The sequence below is a fragment of the Eubalaena glacialis genome, chromosome 7 (assembly GCF_028564815.1).
Source record: "Eubalaena glacialis isolate mEubGla1 chromosome 7, mEubGla1.1.hap2.+ XY, whole genome shotgun sequence".
In the NCBI taxonomy this organism is placed as follows: domain Eukaryota; kingdom Metazoa; phylum Chordata; class Mammalia; order Artiodactyla; family Balaenidae; genus Eubalaena; species Eubalaena glacialis.
Window position 1 is genome coordinate 39,797,527 of NC_083722.1, and position 19,895 is coordinate 39,817,421.

A 19,895-nucleotide genomic window follows, 5' to 3' on the forward strand; every position below is an offset into this window, starting at 1 on the left:
GCCCCATCTGGGGACTACCAGGGCACCCCAGGTCTGGGAAAGGTGCCCTATCAGGTAAGGCTAGATGGGGAGGAGAGTTTGTGGAGGCCCCTACCGTGCTCTGACAAGGTCACAGACCTGGTAGGACAAGAAAATGGTGTGTGTCTGTGAAGCGGGCGCTGGCCTCACTGCTAGGACTCATCAGTGCTTCCTGAGCTCTGGGCAAGTGGAAGAGACAAGGGGACTCTGTGCCAGCAGAGCTGAAGAGAGGCTCAGGCCTACCAGCCACAGCTCCCCAGGAGGCAGAGACTGCCTCCTCTGCTGCCCCGAGGGCCCCGGGCCTCCTGGGGAGGGCCTGGTCTCAGGCGACAGGCCAAGCCTGTGGGCACCAGGCTCCGCGCCAGGCAGATGCCTGCAGTTCCGTTCCTGAGGCCGGACTAGGTCCTGACTGTCCCTAGTGCTCTGCTGGCCTTGGGATGTGGCAAAGAAGTAAACAGGATACTGTCTTCCCCGCTGGGCCTCCCGGGATGAGGGGCAGACCCCCACGGTGACCTGCACACCCCCTGAGCCCCGCCCCGCCACTGGCAAAGGCTGAGGCCGCGGAACTGTCGGTGGTCACCTTGGGCAGGGACCGCGCGGCCTGGAGCAGCTTCCGCCTGTGCTGTGCATCACTGATGCCGATTTCCCGCAGGTCTTGATCTTCCATCACATTAGGCCCCTAAGAGCAGAAAGAAGAACGTGAGGGCCTCCTGGACAAGGCCGCTGGCTCCCTCAGGGTGTCAGGTCAGCCTGTCGTGGCCCCTTGCCACGTTCTTCTCCTTCACCACAGGCACCACGAGAGAGTGAGCCCCAGGGCGCCCCGCGAGGCCAGGCCAGGCAGCAAGCAGCCTCATGCAGCAGGAAGACAAACCTTCCCAGGCTGCCCACCCAGCCCGAGCGGCTCCCAGGGCGCTGACCTGGGCTGGAGCAGGCAGGGCCGGGCACAGGCCTCGCCCACCTGAGCTGATGTGCATTTTCCCGGGAGCAGGTTTCATGGCCCCCCAAGGTGAAGAACAGGAGGACTAATCCCCAGATTCCTCACAGATGTGATTTTGTGATTTAAAGCGGCGGTGACAACCACCTTGGGCCGGTGGCAGGGGCAGCACCCAAGAAGCCTGCCTCACCCCGAGGAGGAGAGGAGTCTCAAAGTGGGGACCTGCCTGAGAGAGGAGGGGGGGTTGGGGCTCAGCCCACGGGGCAGTTCTCCCCAACGGAGCAGCTGAGGGCAGAGAAGCCCAGCATGGCAGTGATGACGAGGAGAATGGCTGGTGTTTGCCGCGTTCTTGCTGAGTTACAGGGACGGAAAGCTTTTCTGTGCACCATCCCATTTCAGGCTCACAACCCTGTGTTAGGTTCTACTGGAATCCTCATTTTACAGATAAGGAAACTGAGACACATAGAGGTCAGAAACGCGTCTGAGGTCACACATCTCATGGTGGAGCTAGGATTTGAGGCAGTCTGACTGTACTCGCCACTCCTAACCCCTATCATGGTGTCTTTTATTACTCACAATGGTGTCACAAGATAGGTTTTTTCAGATTATGATACATGAAAAATCATGGGTTCTGCCGTGTCCCTCAGCCACAGTGTCCACCCCCGCCAAGGGCAACTGTTACCACTTTCCTGGATGTCCCTCCAGAGCCCAGCTGGGCACCTACACACATGTGCATGCTTCATTTTCACACAAATGTGATTGTTGTACACATTGTTCAACACCTCATTCTTAACTGCTTAGTATATACAGGAGGTCACTCCGTATATGGAGACCTGTCTCTTCTTTTAAAGCTGCATAATCATCCAGATTATGGACATATTATAAATTGCTAAACCAGTTCCCTGTTGAAGGACAATTGTTTCCAATTTCTGCTTTTACAAATGGTGCTGCACGAATCTCCCTGTATGTGCATCTTTCTATGGTCGTTATCAAGAAGAGAGATTGCTGCCAAACCATTCTCAAGAGAGAAGAAGAGAGCTGGAGGTATCACAAGCCCTGTCTTCAGGCTATACTACAAAGCTACAGTAATCAAAACAGTATGGCACTGGCAGACACACAGATCAATGGAACAGAATAGAGAGCCCAGAAATAAACCCACGCTTATATGGTCAATTAATCTATGACAAAGGAGGCAAGAATATACAATGGGGAAAGGACAGCCTCTTCAATAAATGGTGTTCAGAAAACTGGACAGCTACCTGAAAAATAATCAAACTGGACTACTTTCTCATACCATAAAATGGATTAAAGACTTGAATGTAAGACCTGAAACTATAAAACTCCTAGAAGAAAACAAAGGCAGTACACTCTGACATCAGTGTTAGCAATATTTTTTGGATCTGTCTTCTCAGGCAAGGGAAACAAAAGCAAAAATAAACAAACAGGACTATACCAAACTAAAAAGCTTTCAGACAGTGAAGGAAACTATCAACAAAATGAAAAGGCAGCCTACTGAATGGGAGAAGATATTTGCAAACAATGTATCAGATAAAGGGTTAATATCCAAAATATACAAAGAACTCATATAATCAACATAAAAAAACTAAACAACTTGATTAAAAAAATGGGTAGAGGATCTGAACAGAAAATTTTCCAAAGACATACAGATGGCCAACAGACACATGAAGAGATGCTCAGCATCACTAATTATTAGGGAAATGCAAATCAAAACCACAGTGAGGTATCACTTCACAGCTGTCGGAATGGCTACTATCAAAAAGACAACAAGTAAGTTTTGGCAAGGATGTGGAGAAAAGGGAACTCTCGTGCACTGTTGGTGGGATTGTAAACTGGTGCACTGACAGATGAATGAATGGTGTGGTGTATACACACACACACAGGAATAGTACTCAGCCATAAAAAAAAGAATGAAATCTTAACATTTGTGACAGCGTGGATGGGGTCTAGAGGGCATTATGCTGAGTGAAATAGAGAAAGACAAATACCATATTATCTCACTTATATGTGGACTCTAAAAAATGAAAACAGACCCATAGATACAGAGAACAAACAGGTGGTTGCCAGAGGGCAACTGGGTGAGGTGGCGGGGGGAAGAAATAGGTGAAGGGGATTAAGAGGTACAAACCTCCAGTTACAAAATAAATAAGCCAAGGGGATGTAATATACAGCATAAGGAATATGGTCAATATTGTAATAACTTTGTATGGGGATAGATGGTTACTAGACTTATTGTGATCATTTCATAATGTATGCAAATGTCAAATCACTATGTAGTACACCTGAAACTAGTATTGCATGTCAATTATATTTTGATTTAAAATTTTCAAAAAAGGATAAAAAAAAAAGAACAGAAATCACTTGGTCAAAGCGTATGTGTATTTAGAAGTCTGACAGATAGTTATACTCCCATCAGCGCAGCACTGTGCAGAAATGGCTTATCACTGCACATTTCTTATCACAAGATCATCCCGCTCATAGATGAACTCAAGCATCTTTTCACATTTTATTTACCAAGCACTTACATAGCACTTACTGCCCTCCTCCATGTTTTCCATGCTAAACCACTGAATAATAGGGACCACTGTTACCCCATTTTACAGCTCAGGAAGCTGAGGCCCAGAGAGCATCAGTAACTTGTGGGGCAGAGTTCAGCCTGATGCTCATGTCTGCGCGGCTCCGGGCCGGGCATGCAGAGCAGCTGCAGCTCCTTTTCCAGGAATTACTCACTTTATCCTTTGCATGTTTATCTATGGTTTATCATATCTCTTCTGTATTTGATTTGTAGGAATTCTTTATATAGTAAGGAAATTAACTCTTTATGAAGAGTTAGGCACGTGTCTTTCCTGTTGGTCATTGTCTTTGGACTATCACGCTGGCTTTGCTCATGCAGAACCTATCAGCCTGCACCTGAACACACCCACTTTTCTCGTGGAGCTTCTCTAAGTTTTGTCAGCCTTAGAAAGATCTCCCCCTCCAGGATTTTTAAAACAATTCTTTCACACTTTCTTTCTGTAACTTTACAGTTTCATTTTTTACAATCAAATCTTTAATCTATCTGGAATTAATTTTGATGTAAGTTTTAAGGGTCAGGATCCACTTAATATTTTTCCCAGGCAGCAGGCTGTATTATTTCTTGAATGAGCTATCTTTTCCCATTGATATGAAATGACTTCTGATGTGTCCTAAATTCCTGTGTTTCCAAGACTTTTTCTGGACTTTTTATTCTATTGAGGTGGGTATTACTTATGCCCACTTTACAGACAGAGAAGTTAATAACTCAGGCAAGCTCATGCAGACCACCAACTGGTGGCCTCACCTTTGTACCCAAGCTGTAGTGACTGCTGGTGTGAGAGCCTCCCCAGAGCCTGTGCATGGTGACAAAAATTTTGCCCTATAGAGGACACATAGAGGACAAGCCATAAGCTCAAGAGACTCCAGGTGAAGATGGCTCTGAAGGCAGACTGGACTCCCTGCTCAGGCTGCACGCACCCCCTTCCGCTGGGACACTAGAAGGAGCCCTGGGCCTGCAGAAGGTCCCCTGGGCCCTGGCACCACTCCAGGTCTGACCAGATCCCAAGTCACCCCTGAATCTAGGAGTCACCACACTGAGTTCCTGCAGTCATTCTGGGCCCAAATCTAGGGTGTGCTGATGAGGAAAAGCAGAGAGGGGGGCTGTCTGCCCAGACTTTCTACTTGATGATGAGGACACCTCAGTGAGGACCTGACAAGTGAACCTCCAAGAGGGTGTCACTGCAGTGACGTTCTGAACACCCACTGTTAATCCCAACATTTACTCAGAAGCCTTCACAAGCTTTTAGGGTAACATTAATACTGGACTGAAGGCTGATAACCAGGAAAACCAGATCCAGCTGGGGACAGGACCTTCACTAAGCAGACCCCCCAGTCAGGAGAACCGGGGACTGTATGCAGCTTTGAGGAGAAAGAGGCAAATGGAAACAAAACCAAAACAAAGGATGTGATGGAAAATCAAAGCAAACAGTTGCCACAGCACGTCCTGGGCTCAGTGCAGGGTCCTCCTGAGTTCCTGAACTTGCCACATCTACATTCTGTGGGATTAGTTTGTGTGGTGACTATAAGGTGCTCCAAATCCTCAAAGGCAAGAAACATTCTGGAAGTTACTGTACCCTCTTGACTGAGGAAGAAACCTTTTAGAAACCTTTACATGAGGAGGTTTATGGGGAAAAGGGACTTCCTACTTTGTTTACTTTCTACCACACTAACGTTTACTGAGAGCTGACTATGTGCCAGGCCCTGTTCCGAGTTCCTAGTGAGTGACTAGTTAGGGAGCTAGTCAAGTAGGACAGCTCATCCGCCTAAGTGAAATCTGAAACATAACTAGTTGACACTTGGCTTGGTTGGGTTCCGTCCCTGAGGGAGAGGGGACAGGAGGGCGGGGGTTCCCAGCCACAGAGGTGGGAGCAATGCCACACCTCCTCCTCCTCCTGGGTAGGTGTGTGCATGCAGTATGTCAGTGTGTGGAAAAGCAGGCTAGGAGACAGTGCACCTGGGCTCTCCTGCTCTGGCCCCACCATGGCCTGTATCAGCCCCTGCAGGACCTGGCCTCCACCCGAGCAAAGGCCTGTATGTTCTGATGGAAGCGTGACTACTGGGCAGAGCAGCACTAGACTGCACTTGCCTTGGGACAGGGTTTCATCTCTCAGCAGTGGTTTCCAGACTTTCCACCTGCCCCGCCCCCTCCAGCCTCATTTCCATATTCAGTATGGTCTCTCTCTCTCTCTCTCTCTCTCTCTTCTCACTGGGCAATTTCTCCTGCCAGGAGTCATAAAAAAACAAAGGCTGAAACCTCCTCTTGGGGGAGAAAGAATGGGACAGAGCTACTGTCCAGGCCTGATTCTGCCTCAGGGGAAAAGCCTGGCACTGGTGCTTCCCCTGCAGCCCCTCCCTCTCCTCTCTGCCTCCCAGTCCTTTCTTGGGCCTCAAGGAGCCAGGGACTGTGAGAAGAGCTGCTCCAGACAGAGGAGGCATGGAAGTGGGAGAAGTGCGTTGTTGGGGGCGGGGGCTCAACCTGGACGCACATGAAAATGCACATTAAGACCTTAAAACATTAAATATTAGAGGTTAGTGTTAAATAGAGCAAAAAATTAAAACTAACTTCAATTTGAAGTATGACGTTCAAATTGAGGGAAATAAGTTCAGATATTGTGTGGCTGTGTCCCAGTCATCAAAGGTCTTAGAGAAACTTCCAGCTGTTTTTGAAAGTGCGTGAGCGGAGTGACGTCTTCAGGGAGGCCATTCCGAATTGAGAATGGTAAAATGTAAATATGAGACACACAGGACACAAAGCATTTAGCTGCCGATCCGTGAGACCTCTTCCCAAGTGAATCCCATACTTGAACTTGGGAATATTTGCTAGCAGTGTTCTCCCTGGTGAAATTTCTCTCCAGAAGCAACCACAGTCAGTGAGCCTAAAGAGCATTTGGCATTTCCTCAAGAGGACGTCCTCATCAGCTAGGAACACGGATCAGACTGACGCTTTCAACTACTTAATCATTTCCCTGAAATCATGGGCTCAGCTCCCAAATGCCGTGGCAACCAGGTAGGTGTGGCACCAGCTACTTGCTCTGTATAGTCTGTCATATTTTAAAGTTTCTAACCCTATTTTTTATCTCCAAGAATGGGAAAGTGGAATGTACAGAGTGAAGGAGAATACAACGTTGGGATAAAACACTAATCTTTTTTTTGTTTTTCAAGGCAGAACACTCAATTTTCTACCCTCTTTTCTAATTTTTATTTTATGATAATATTGAAAATTGGAAAGTGTATAAATGTTAAAAACTTCTAATTGCTAAAAATCACTGAGAAAATGGGAGCTAGCACTTAGAATAAGAAAGACAAAAGTATTTTTTTTAAAAAAAGACCTTAAGAGCAGATTTCTCTAATCAAGGGAAGGAAGGGTGGGAAGATGAGGGAAGTACCAGCCTGAGTGAACTGAGCAGCCGATACTCACCACACCCATGGCTGTATTGATTGGGGCCGAGGCATCCTCCAGAGTCTCTGTGCACCAAGGGGGTAGCTCAGAGTTTCCCTGGGTCCTGGCTGGTTCAATGTGATACTTATGCTGCCTCTCTGCCTTCCAGAATTCTGTAGATTTCCACTGGGCCCTGCTTCTATCTCTCCCTCATATTAACAAAATAAATAAATAAAATTTTTTTCTGAGTAGAAAAGTTATATAAGTTTATTATAAAAAATTCTGAAAATTAATAAAGTACAAAGAAAAATGTAAAAGCCACTTATAAATCCATTACCTCTGCGGGGAAAAAAACCCCCAGGGTTACCATTCTGATGAATTCTTCTAAGTGGCTTAATGTTTTTTAAAAACTGAGATTGGGATCACTTCTAGCATTTCAGTGTATTTTTCTAAGCTTTTATTGTAAAAAAAAAAAAAAAAAAGCAAAAGTTGGGATTGTGGTATATGTATTATTTATTTCACCTGCTTTCTCACATGCTGACGTACTGCGTGCACACACCTCCTCGTGACACTTAACCACCTGCGTCCACTGCACACTCTCTAGTTCCTGGGCCTCCCATAATCTCACCCGCCACTGGACATTCTGGCTCCTCCTTTGCACGTAGTTTTCTACCATCCCCAGAACATGTTACTGGCCACAACGACGGAGTTGTCGTGGGCATGGTCATCTGGGGGGAGGGTCACTGAACATGGCACAGGATCCTGGCCTGAGCCAGGACCGCCTTCCCAGGCTGGGGTTGCAGTGACCACACGCGTACGCTGGTGGGTGAGCCAGGAGGGAGAGGGGTGAGCACACGAGTCTTCCTCGCCCAGACCATAGCCCCAGACCCGGGCCGGCCCAGGGAGAGCGGGAAGGAGCACTGGGAAAGGGAGGAGGAAGCAAGGAGGGGCAGGGCTCTGCTGCTGCTCACTGTTGTGGCCTAAAAATCTTAATAATGATGGAAAATAGAAGCCATGCTCCCTGAAGCATCACGCATCCACTCATCCAGGGGCTGAGGGCTTTCTGTGCACCACACAAGGCAGCTGTGGTATAAAGGAATAAGAACTGGGTTCAAATCCCTTCCAAAGTCAGAACCTTATAAACAGGAACAAAGCCACCTGCCTGTCCAGGTTAAACAACGAATTCCCGGTGCTGAGCGCCGACCTGCCAGCAGGAACTGGCGCTCATTGGCTCCTCCTGTGTTCACCTGTTCACTGCTGCCTGGCCCAGCTGATTCCTGCCTCCCTGGAACCTGGTCACAGAACTTCCCAAACTGACACCTTCCCCCAGCTCACGGGTGGCCTTATAAAAAGCTCAGCAGCCTCAGTAACAGGAGAAGCTCAGCCTTGACCCACAGCCCCTGCTCTCCTAACGATCCCCACCTCTACCCGGCCCAGCCCTGTCCTCAGCTGGAGAGACAGAACTCGATGGTGACAGAGAGCAACTAGTTCCAAGAAGACGAGGATGAAGTGCAACTGTTACCAGCTCCTAGTTCCTGAAGCCAGACCCCTCCTCTCCCCTGTCAGTCTCAAGGGAAGGGTTGTCAGGGACAGCTCTCCTCCCGCGTTCAGGGAGGCAACACCCCTCGTGACCCTTGTTCTCCCAGGCAGGTCCCCGGTGTCCCCCTTCTCTTTGTACCAGGAGCAGCATCCTTCCATCCATCTGCTGCCCGTCACCCCCGAACACCTGCCTTTCTGAGGCCTCATCTGAGGTCAAGATGCCATATTCACCCCCAAATCACCAGTGCAGACTAGCCAAGCCCAGGTCAGCCAGAGTCAAAGGGCCTGGATCCGAGACCACCCAAAGCAGGCTTTACCTCATGGATCTGAGGACAAAGCCGATTTCTGCTTCCGCTGCAGAGAAATCACCACCTTATGTTCCCACACACGGCCACGGCCACGGTCAGTCTCGATCGTTGCTATGTGTCACCACAGCTAACACTGTGCCCCCTTCAGAGCTTATGGGCAGAAGGAAGCAGTCAAATGAGATTCCATGGGACAGGGACAGACGGGGAGGGAGGCAGAGCAACCTGCCCAAAATCATACAGGGGCGCCTGGAGGAAACCCAGGTCTCCCGACTCTCAGCTGGTTCTCAGTGCGAGTAATTAGAACCCCGTGTTTTCTCCTAAGCTTTGCCCCATCCAGTTTCCTTAACTGTGGCTTCAGCCAGCTGCCCGCGGGCCTGGCCCTTCCCTGAGGGTGGAGGGCAAGAACGCCTGCCGCTGGCCTGTGGTGGTGGCGGCAGCTGCAGGTCCAGAGGGCTCCGGTAGCTCCAAGCCAGTGCTGAGAGCTTACTGCAGTCTGGGCCCCACCAGCTCCTTTGCCAGCCTTTTGCAGAACAGCCCACAACACACAGTGGGCGGATGGAATGGTCTGCCTGACCCAACGGGCACCTCGAGTGATGCACTGGCCTAGCCCACTGGCTCTGACTTTGGAGGATGTGCTGAGCCTGTGGCCCAGTCTCAGCATCTTCCGGTGAAAGGGGGGCATGGGGACCAGAGTGGGAGGCGAAGGCACTGCTCTGGGCCCAGGAGACCCAGCTTCCAGCCACAGCTCAGCTGTCTGCTTGAGGAGCAGCCTGGAGCCAATGACTTAATCCCAGAGTCCTGAAAGTGCTGTCCATGGACCCCAGGAGTCCACAGATGGGCTTCAGGGATGCCCGGGGACACCTGAGTTATAACTGACATTTGACAGAGACACACGGGCCCCACTGCTCTGCCCCCTGCACCGCTGCATGTGTACACTGGCGGGGGGGGGGGTCTACTAACCGAACACAACGGACGTGCTGAGATGCCAGTACAGAACCCCCTGCTGCTGCTCACACTGGGATATCAGCAACTGGAAGCTACATCAACAGGGTGTGTTCACCAGTCCAGTTCCATCCTAAGGTGCAGTTAGTTAAATCAACAGACATGCAAATAGTTCTCAAACTCTCTTCCACTGTGAAGGGGACCGGAGAAGGCCAGAGCAGCACCGGGGGCACGTAGAGCTGGATTCTGAATAATTCCAGCCGCTGTCACTCTGAATAACTCCAGGGAGAGCAAGAGAGCACACGCGCCCGGAAAGGGGTCCAAAGGGAGCCTGGCTCTCATCTCAAGGTTCAAGGGCCCAGCAGAGACGAGGAACCACCTCAACTCCTGGGACACTGAGGAGCTAAGTTCTTAAGTGACCACAGAATTGAGTTAGTCCGGGAGGCAGGATCCACACTTGTCTAAGAACATTCCTCTCCAAGCCTTAGCTCCACTGCCCCTCCAATGACCCGGCTGAGGGTGCTCTCCCTCTCAGGCCCTGCTACACGCTGGGGCCCAGGAGCCCCTACCACACCCACACCTCACTGAGCAGTCAGCTCCCAGAGTGCTCTGCAGAGATGGGCCAGAACTGGTGCAGAGAAGTCGAGGCAGGGAGGCATCCTGACAGCAGTGCCCGCAGCGGCCCCTTGAAGACGGGGAGGAAAGGAGACAAAGGGAGGGACATCGGAGGGGGGCGGTGAGGAGATGGCGTGGGGAGCCAGGGTGGGAACCCAAGGGCACAGCCGGCTGCGCACGTGAAGCTGGCTTTCGGGGCTGAAGAGTGCTGCTAATCTGGGGAACAGGAGCAGGAAGGGAAGCTCGGGGGGCTGGGGACCTGGCTGGAAAGCTTCACAGAAGCCAATAAAGAAGGACCTCCTTGCCGAGCTTATGCCTTTAGCTCTTGCAGGGCTCGGTCCTCTTCACCTGCCATCTCTCTCCCACTCGTGGGAGCTGGCACAGTCTCAGAAACAGACAGGAAAGCAGGGCGAGGCTGTCTGCATGTGGCAGAAGCCTGTGAAGAAATAAATGGATGGGAGGAGCACGAGGCCTCCCCGATGCGGCCCCTAAGAGGCAGCGGGCTTGCCGGCTCAGTCTCTGTTTCCAGCCCATCCCGAGCCCGCTGCCAGACTCATTTCCGCTTTCCATTTGTCCAACACCCAGCCTCGACCACCTCCCATGTGCCCGCTCTCCACTCCACCCTGCTGTCAAGGGGCACCATGACTCCCGGAAAGCTCTGCCTGGGGAGGGCACAGCCACAGGACCCCGCCCCCCAGGCCCAGGGCTGAGACCTCGGGGCTCCCCCAGAGCGTGCTTTCGAGGCCCCTCGCAGTCAGGCCCAGCCCACCTCTGCTGCCCAGTCAGGGCCCTGCCCTTCTCTGCACCTCGAGCCAGACTCCCCCCTCACCACAGACAGTGTGGGCCTCTCCCTGGAGTCTTTCCAAGTCCTGCAGGCCTCTACAAAACCCCCAGGACAGCAAGTAGAACCCAGGGGTTCAAAGTTGGACAGATCTGGGCTAGCATCCCAGCTCTGCCACTTCCTGGCAGTGCCTCCACCCTCTGGGCCCCAGCGGCCCCGTCTGCAACTTGACGGACAACCGCCCCAGGGCTGGCCGCCAGCTCAGTGCCCGGCAGGCGGTGAACCCTGGGTGAGCGCAGGGCCTCCTCCCCGCGGCAGCACTTAACACTCGGCCGCTCTGTTGTTACTAATCGCGCTGTGTGCTCCCTTCTCCCAGCTCATCTGTCAAGTTCCTTAAGGCTCCTACATTATCTGCTTTTCTGATTTCAGATCCATTCATTGTAGGAAATGCAGAAAATCTATTTCACTCCAAAAAAAGAAAATGAAGCCACCCATAATCCCTGAGATAACTGACTGTGGAAAACATTTTGGCTCACTCCCTGCACCTCTAGATGTTTTCTTTTTTGAAAATTAAGGTCATGTTGCACATGGATTTTTGTGTCTCAATTTCTTCACTCAACACTCCAAGGTGAATGTTTCTCCACATCAGACAGTCTTAAAAACCTTTTTAAATGTCCACATCATACCCCAGCGTGAGGAGCACCGCCATTTACTCAATGAACACTTCCATAAAGGGAGGGCAGGCCGAGTCCCAAATACAGAGACCTGCACCAGCACGCTTGAGCTGCAAACCTGCCAACCACAAATCACCTTCCTTCCGCGCTGATTAACTGCATTTCCTCCCTTCTCCCGAGAAAGCCCATTTCCTGTGGACAAGATTTGTGGTGAAAAAAATGGAACTGGCTCTGATGCACGAGCCAGTGTGGTGGGCTGGCCGGCAGATGTGTGAGCCTGAGTCCCCGCCCCTTCTCCCAGGGTCTGGGGTCAGCCCCATCAGCCTTGGGAGCGAGCACCCGGCAGACCATGCTGCCCTGCCCCTGCCCCCTGCAAATCAGAGGCCCTTTCTGCCTGCAGACAAGAGGGTGTGAATAAAGTTCAAGGTGCAATGCTCGCTGGTCCAGCTCAGTCATCACATCACAGAAGGAAGAGCCAACAGAAAGAGGGTGTTGAGCTTAGACAAGACAGGACCCAGGAGGCCGTGACAGAGGTCTTCAATTTTCTAATGGGCTTAAGTGTGTTGTGTGTGGCCCCAAAAGGTAAACCTGGTTCAATGGACAGAAGCCACAAGGAAACAGATTTTGGCTCAATATAAAGAATGCTCTAAACCAGCCCGAGCAATGCAGAGAGTGAATGGGCTATGCCTTTGTAAGGTGGAGAAGCCCGTTACTGGGAAAACATCATGGCAGAGCTCATCTGGAAGGGACTCGGGCACAGAGGGGATGATGAGACCACACGATGTTAAAGTCCCTTCCACCTTGAGAGGGAGTTGCACGACCCCCCTCAAATGCCCTATACTCCTCCCACAACAGCTCGGAGGAGCCCGCTACAGGGAGATTCCATAGCAGCCCTCAGTTTCCAGATGTTCCTTCTACATCTAGAGTCTGGATGGCTTCCTGGGAGCCACTTGTGCATCTTGTAGAAGAGTCTCCAGGGTATTTCAAAACTAAGGGAAACATTTACAGCCTATTGGAAACCAAACCACACGGGGATAATACCACAGCTAACATGATGTAAGTTATACCATATGCAAGGAGGGAATGTTTCTAAACAAAAATGCTCCCTTCTTGTGTGTTTTCTTCCTCTTTTTTCTGGTTGCTAAAACTTAATTAGCCTTGCAGCCCATCTGGCAACTTACATGCAATTACCCAGGACACTTTGCATGGCTACTCAGGCCACTCGAGGTCTGAGAAGGGACAGGCCAGGCTGCCGTGTAATCAGCATTCCTTCCTGCACAGACTCCGCCTGCCAGCTGCCCCTCCAGAACCGAGAGGAGAGAGAGGAACAGCTCGCACCCAGGGCAGCAGGAGGGGCCTGGAAGGCCCTGGAAGAATTGAGCTGCTGGCCTCCCTCAATGAGTGCCCTTCCCAAATAGAAACAGACGTGTTCTAACAGAGGCCCTGCATCTTGCGTGGATGTTTGGCCCAGGGCCCGCCCAGCTACTTTCCGGTCAGAGCACAGGGGTGACAGGGAAGCACTTTTAAAGGAGTCTTGATATTCAAGGCTTAGGAACCTTAGCCTTTCCAAACTAGCAGGAGGAGGGGTGAGAAGTCAAGAGCTCAGCCCCTAAGACTCCTAAGCTTAGGGAGGGGACACTCTGTGACATCCACGGCCACCCTCCCTTGCCCATCTGATGGCCAGCGCTCAGAGAGGGAAGGCCCCTCAACACCCAGCACCAAGGGCTAAGTGTCCTCACTCACTGGCTGAACCCCCACCTCCACCTTGGGTTTGTTGGCCTTCCCCATAGAACATGGTGAGTCAGGGATTAGTTTACAACAACTATAAATATACTCAGTTCAACTTAAAAAAAAATTATTTTAAAACCTAAGATTTTTAAAAGCTGAAAAATAACTGGCCCGAAGCTGGTTCTGGAAAGGTGGTTTGTAGCAGCCTTCGCTGTCTGCCCTGAGGATGGAGACGGCCCAGGTGAGGTGAGCGGTCCCAGTCAGGGTTCCCCTGGGAGCCCCAGGCCAGCTCCCTGGGTGGCCCTCTACTCAGGAGGCACCCAATGCCACCTTGTTGGTGAGAAGCCCACAGAGACCCATCTGAACAGGAGAGGGCGGGGGAGCTCTGGGCCGACCGACCACCACCCCTCAACCACGGCAGCGAGGGAGTTGAGGGGTCAGAGGTCTGCTTCAGGGAGTGAAGGCAACTCAGCATCCACTCGGGACTGCGTTCCGGGAATTGTCAGAGTGGGGGATAGGCCCGCCAGGAATCAAGGAGGAGCCTCAAACCAGCTCCTGACATAACACGTGCAACAGGGCGACTTAAAGCATATGAATGGTTCCATTCCCACTCCCCTCATCCACGAGTAAGAAAGTGGCCGTGCAGCACGGTGGTTAGAGCAGGACCCCCGGAGCCGGGTGCCAGGCGCACATTCCTACCCCACCAATTCCCGGAGCTGTGGGCGTGAGCAAGACACTCCACTGCTCTGCATCTGGAAAACGGAGATGTTGATAAGAGCGCACATCTCAGGGCTGCTGGGAGAGTCAATGAGTGGATACATGCAAACCACTGTCCCACAACTGCCCGCACACAGAGCACTAACAAGACGTGTCAGCTCTGTCGTCACCACTGCGCTCAACACCTGCCCTGGGGCAGTCGGGGCTGCCTGGGAGCCGGAGCCAAAGCCCAGACCCGACCCATGAGGACATCTCGGGAGGGCTTCCAGGAGAGGGATGGTCACGGGCAGCCCACCCTGAGCTGCCTGCTGGACTGACACAGGGAGCGCTGGGTCCGGAGCCCAGGGTCCCAGCCGGGCCCCTACTCCACGGGGAGCCTGAGAAAAGACACTTGGGTTTTTCTTTTCTTTTTCTCTGAGCCGTTGTGCTCTGCAAGAAGAGCGTGCAAAGTTATAGCTCAGAAAAGGAAGCAATCCTTCCCACCCCCAGCTCAGCCTCTCATCTGGGCCACCTCTGAGGCCACGGCCCCGCCAGACACTCAGCCTTCCTGAGGGAGACCAGGCTCCCGGCTTCAGTGACTACAGGCTCCACGGCATAGTTTCGGGGAACAAAGGGAACTTCTGGTGTCTGGCTGAGATAGGAAGGGGAGTCGCCAGGGGGACCCGGCCGTCCCGTGCACCTCAATGCTCGGAGCCACCCACTGCCTGGGGTATGAAAGAGAGACGGGATTGGGCCAATGGGTGCATCAGAGACACCCCTTCTCGGACGCAAACTTGCAAAGAGCTCTCCCCACAGGGCCGTGTCCGGAGCGGAGATGAGGAAGCAGGCGACACTCCGCTGAGCGCCCCGGGTCTAAGCCATGCAGCTCCCTCTTCCCCGAGACACAGGTCTACGTACAGTTTCCAACTCTAGCACGGCCTGGGCAGCAGGGAGCGTCTCCCCCGGGGCCTGGACACTCACCAGGAAGCGGACATCGTCAAAGCCATTGAGAAGCAGCCTGCTCTCATACTGCTGCAGCCCCACGGCCTCCAGCCACTCCCCGACGCTCTGCTCCGGCGGCCGCGAACCTGACGAGAGAGGAATCGGCAGACGCTTGAAAAGGGAAAAACCATTGAGGCGGTAGCAGCGGCACTCAGAGGAAGACAGATGGCACTGCCACATCATAGTCATTACCATAAAGCAGCCACACTCTGTACTAGAGGCGGGAGAGCGGTGGCCCCGCGGCCCCTCCTCCGTGGGTGCGCCAAGGGCACCGGGCGGCCACCGCCCACTCACGCGCCCCCCTGGGTCCTGCTGCTCCGGGGCCTCGCAGCACCTGCACGGCCACCGCCCAGGGGTCGGGGGAGCCAAGCCCCAACGCTCTCCGGGTTGGCGCTCGTCCGCCTCCACGGAGGTATTTCACAAAGTCTGTCCCCACAGGCACCAGAAGGGGCCGGGGACGAGGGACAAGTCCCGCGACCTTGCAGCACAGGCCGGTCAGGGGCGAGCGCGCCTCTTCATGCAGCGGAGGGACACAGGCACAGCGACCACAGCGAGGACTCAGTTCACGGTCACGGGGAGCCAGCGCATGCAATACAAGCAGCAGGAACCCGGCACGGGGAGAAAGGAGACTTTTACTTGTCTTTCCCCAGCAGTCCCGGAACAAGCAAACCATGGCCACCGGCCCTTCGTGCTCAGAGGCTCAAGGCGGCGCGGTGCGCACTGGCGGGCGCGCGCATGGGCCGGAGCTCCGGCCCGGGAGCCGGGTCCCCAACTAGACTCCGGCTGCCGGCGAGCGGGGCGTCTCCCGGGCCAGGCCGCTGTCCGCGGGGCCGCCTTCCCGGGCGGGGCTGTGTGGCGGGGGCTGGGCGTTCATCTTCCTCTTCCGACGGTGGCTGCTCCCGTGACTGGCCTGCCTGCTCGGCTGGAAAGCAGGCGGGCAGATCCAGTTCTTGGCTAAAGAAGACAAAGCCCAACCCGATAAAGGAGAGAGAAAGGAAGCGGTCCTCCGTCAGCTGAGCTGTGGTGGCTCAAGTCTATTCCCATTCTGCGCTGCTCTCTCTTTGGCTGAGTGATAAAGACAGCAACTGTCTTCCCAGGGTCTCCGGATCTTGCTGTCCTCCTCTGAGGATGAGCAGGGAGGGGAGGACATGCATTTGCTCTGCTCCTCAGGTAGGACAGGGGAGCGTGCTGGTGCAGGGAGGAAAAAAGTTCAGCCCTTCCGGGCAGACCTTGGATGTTCTGAGCTGAACGCCTTAACCCCACCTACTTCTCCAGTTCTCGTGGGCAAGAACAGATAAAAGAAGAAAAAAGGAAAAAGGGAAGAAGAAGAGGTGCAAGGAAGGAAAAAGAAGAACCAACTATAAAAACATCACCTCCGGAGAACTCTTGACACGGTGAAAGTCATTATGCTGTTCCCGGCACTTTCTGCCCCTCTGGGCAGGCCAAGCCCAAGTGGCTTGGTTGTCTAGGAGACCCTGGTGACCCACTGTTCCAGGCTCCCCCTCTCCTTTGTCCTCTGCTGAACAGATGGTGGTGAGGGTCCCGATGCACACTGCAGCAGCACTGCGAGATGCCGAGTCTGGGGGCTGCTTGAGCTCCCTTGCCCTGGAGTGGGGCCGTCTGCTCCAGGAACCTAAGCGGCAGGCTCTTGTATGCCCTTGATGTCAAGTGTCCCCCGGCTGCTGATTCATTCCTGCTCGTAATCCCCCGGCCGGACAGCCGTGGTCTGGCCTGCTGCTGGTGGATGTGTGCGCGTCCAGAACCGCAGCAGAATGCTTTGTCTAAAGGCTCCTGGGCTCCACGCTGCCTGCTGCCGGCTCCACAGTCCTTGCTCGCTCTCATAACGTCTGGCCCTCCCCCCTCCTCCCCTCCCCACCCTCCTCCCTTCCACACTCAGGAAAATACATCAGGGATCGGACATCGCAGCAGAAGCTGCTGCTTCTGCCACCGAGGGAGAAGGAGACAGCAGCACCAGCATTGGAGCAAAAGGACAGATTTTCCAGTATCTGCTGTTGCCTAATACACACGCGTACAAAAGTCAGAGACGGCCAAACTTTACCTCCAGCTCCAGGGGCTGGAAACAGCTTATCAGGGAGAATAGAGAAGGAACAGTTCTGTAGTTTTGGCTGATAGTTTCTAGGACAGCCAGAGAGGGGACAGAGGAGGGACACTGTCCTGAGGGCACAGCCCACGGGTTAAGTGACCCCCGCCCCCACTTCAGGAATGATTGTGCCTCTCTGCCAGGCAGATAAACCGCACGGTATCACAAAAACAGATGACAAAATAAGGACATTACAACTGATAGTCCTCAGGTGAGCACACCAAACAACTTGGGAAGAGACTTGTCTCCAGGCCGTCAGAGCCCAGCAGAGAAGTGCCAGGCCCAGAGCAGGCCATTCACTATCTGGGGGAGGAGGACATGGGAGGAGAGGCACCAAGGACAAGGGGAAACCAGGACCAAACCCCCAGTACAGCTGAGGAGACAAAAACGGTAACGTGTACAGAGACACAAACCCAGGGACCACGTGTCAACCTGTGAACGTGCTGGGAGGCACCTGCATCCCAACAGGCTGTTGGTGGCCCTGGTGAAGAAGGGGCTCTGTGTGCTCGGAGATCAGGCCCCTAGAGGAGCCTGCATTTAACAGCTACTCAACAGCTAAACGGCTGGCTTCAGCAAGAGAAAGTCAAGCGTTCTCTTCTGCTGGCTAGACAGAACAGGCCTTTGATGACAGCAGCCAGAGTGGCCCAGGCCCGGGGGAAGGCTCGCCCTCCCTGGACTCCTGACAGTGGGATGAGTTGTAAAACATGCCTGCCGAGGATACGGGAAACCAGCTCCAGCGCTGGCCACTCGGAGGCCCACAGCCCAAAAGAGGAGTGAGATTCAAGTGCCATATTGGGGCCTCGCCCTTCAGGACACAACCCTCTGCAAAACCAGTCACACCAGGCAATCCCATGCTTAGTTAAGGGCTGCTGGCTGGCACGCCTGCTCCTCCTCCCAGGATGGCAACCCCACAGCCCAGGTCTCTTCTCCTAGATCCAGAAGCCCAAGGACAACATGAACTCTGACAATGATCATTCAGAATAAACAAGAAACCTGCTCTGGTCTGAGCTGAAGGCTGGTGTTCCCCGAGGTCCTGGGGAAAGCCCCCTCCCGACCCACCAGACAGAAGACAGAGGTTGCAGGCAGGCCTGAGCCCACGCTCTCCATCCTTCACAGCCTGGCCGCCGTGCAGATACTGCGAGCTGGGACTCTGCAGCACGGGTGGACGCACCCTCTGCTCATGGCCACCTTCCTGTGCCCGCCCTCGACTTTCTTAAGCTGGGGTATGGAGGATGGCTCAACTCAATGCTGCTAAAACAAAACTGCGTGTAGGGATCCAGAAACCTAGGGGGGTAGCTGGACCAACTCTTGCCATTCACATGAGTTCATGGGGGGTGAGGATTGGAAAGTGGGGCCCACAGGGCAAGGAAAGGGCTCAGTGTCACCAGCTCCAAGGAGAAGGGCTCTTCCAGAAGAGTGTTTTCCAGAAGGGCTGCCACACTCCTGTTTTATCAAAGCCAGGAGGTAATGGCCTGATTCTGCCCCAATCTCTCAAGCACATGCAACTGATGTAGGCTCCTCAGACGCAGAGGGGTACAGGGAAGCAGAAAGCAGCCTCAACTGAGCTGACTGCATCAGACCCATACCTGCTGCCCCTAAAGCACATGGCAACAGTGTTTGTCTCGGTCCTGAACATCTATTCCCAACAAACACACGCTCTTGGTAAAAGCCTGCAAACCACGACAGAAGGAAAGCTCCCCAGACTGCGTGTAGGCAAGTGCCTGGAAAGAGAGCCACAAACTCTTAGCCAGAAGAGCCACTTGTGCAGACCCTCAACATAATCCAAGACTGGCAAAGATGAACCCGACCCAACCGGACCCTCTCTGCTAGAGCCCAGGGAAACAGGGCTGAAGGGAGGGTGTCTCCAGGAACCCAGTGGGAAAAAGGGTGGAGGGAGACAAGGCAGGGGGGCAGACGCCCCTCCTCTCCAGGTTTGTCGATATGAGGAAGTAATCATTTCCTGGAGAAAAATGAGCATAGCTACTATTTACTGAGTGCCTCTTTAGCTCAAGTGTTTGTATATGTTACTCATTCTTAACAAACATAAGAGAGAAGTACTATATCCAAATGTTGCAGATGGGAAACTGTGGGCTCGGAGGGAGTAAGCGACTCGCCCTGGACACATAGGTATCTAGAATCAGGATTTGAACCAGGGCTGCGGCTCCAGAGCCCATGCTCTCTCCACAAGCCCCATGGCCTCAGCAGCAACTTTCTCCCTGACGTGCACACTTGCCCCCATCCCTCAGACTTCCTGCTGGGGCCAGAGGCCCATGGAGGAACTAGAGGTGTCCCTCAGGGCTCACAGGTCAATCCTGGATGGAGCCTCCTGAGTGAACAAGGAAGCCACCCCTTCAGGGCAAAGAGGCCCTTCCCCGATAAGGGGGAGAGGCCAGGCTCCCAAGCTGCTTTCAGCCCAGATGCACTGGTGGCAGTTCTGTCTTCAGATGCTTGGGGGAAGGGGTGCAACAGGTGCTCTGGGAGGCACCTTTAAGATGCCACCTCACCTGAGCAAGTAACACAACCATAATCCTATTACCAAGAAAAACAGCTCAGGTATGGCCTCCCTAGTTCCTTTGTTTCAAACAA

The 19,895-nt window shown here is 53.3% G+C and overlaps 1 protein-coding gene across 9 annotated transcripts in view; it reads right to left on the reverse strand.

The window, feature by feature from the left end:
* Positions 1–19,895, reverse strand: part of ANKS1A (ankyrin repeat and sterile alpha motif domain containing 1A) — a 186,001-nt gene that overhangs the window by 10,910 nt on the left and 155,196 nt on the right. For 8 of the 9 annotated variants that reach the window (XM_061196362.1, XM_061196356.1, XM_061196358.1 and 5 more), the window contains 2 exons: positions 15,188–15,294; positions 599–697 (listed from right to left, as the gene is read on the reverse strand). In XM_061196362.1, the coding sequence (XP_061052345.1) occupies positions 599–697; positions 15,188–15,294 (206 nt within the window). Of the gene's footprint in view, positions 1–598; positions 698–15,187; positions 15,392–19,895 lie in introns of those variants that run through there. The other variant, XM_061196364.1, reaches the window with a different exon arrangement.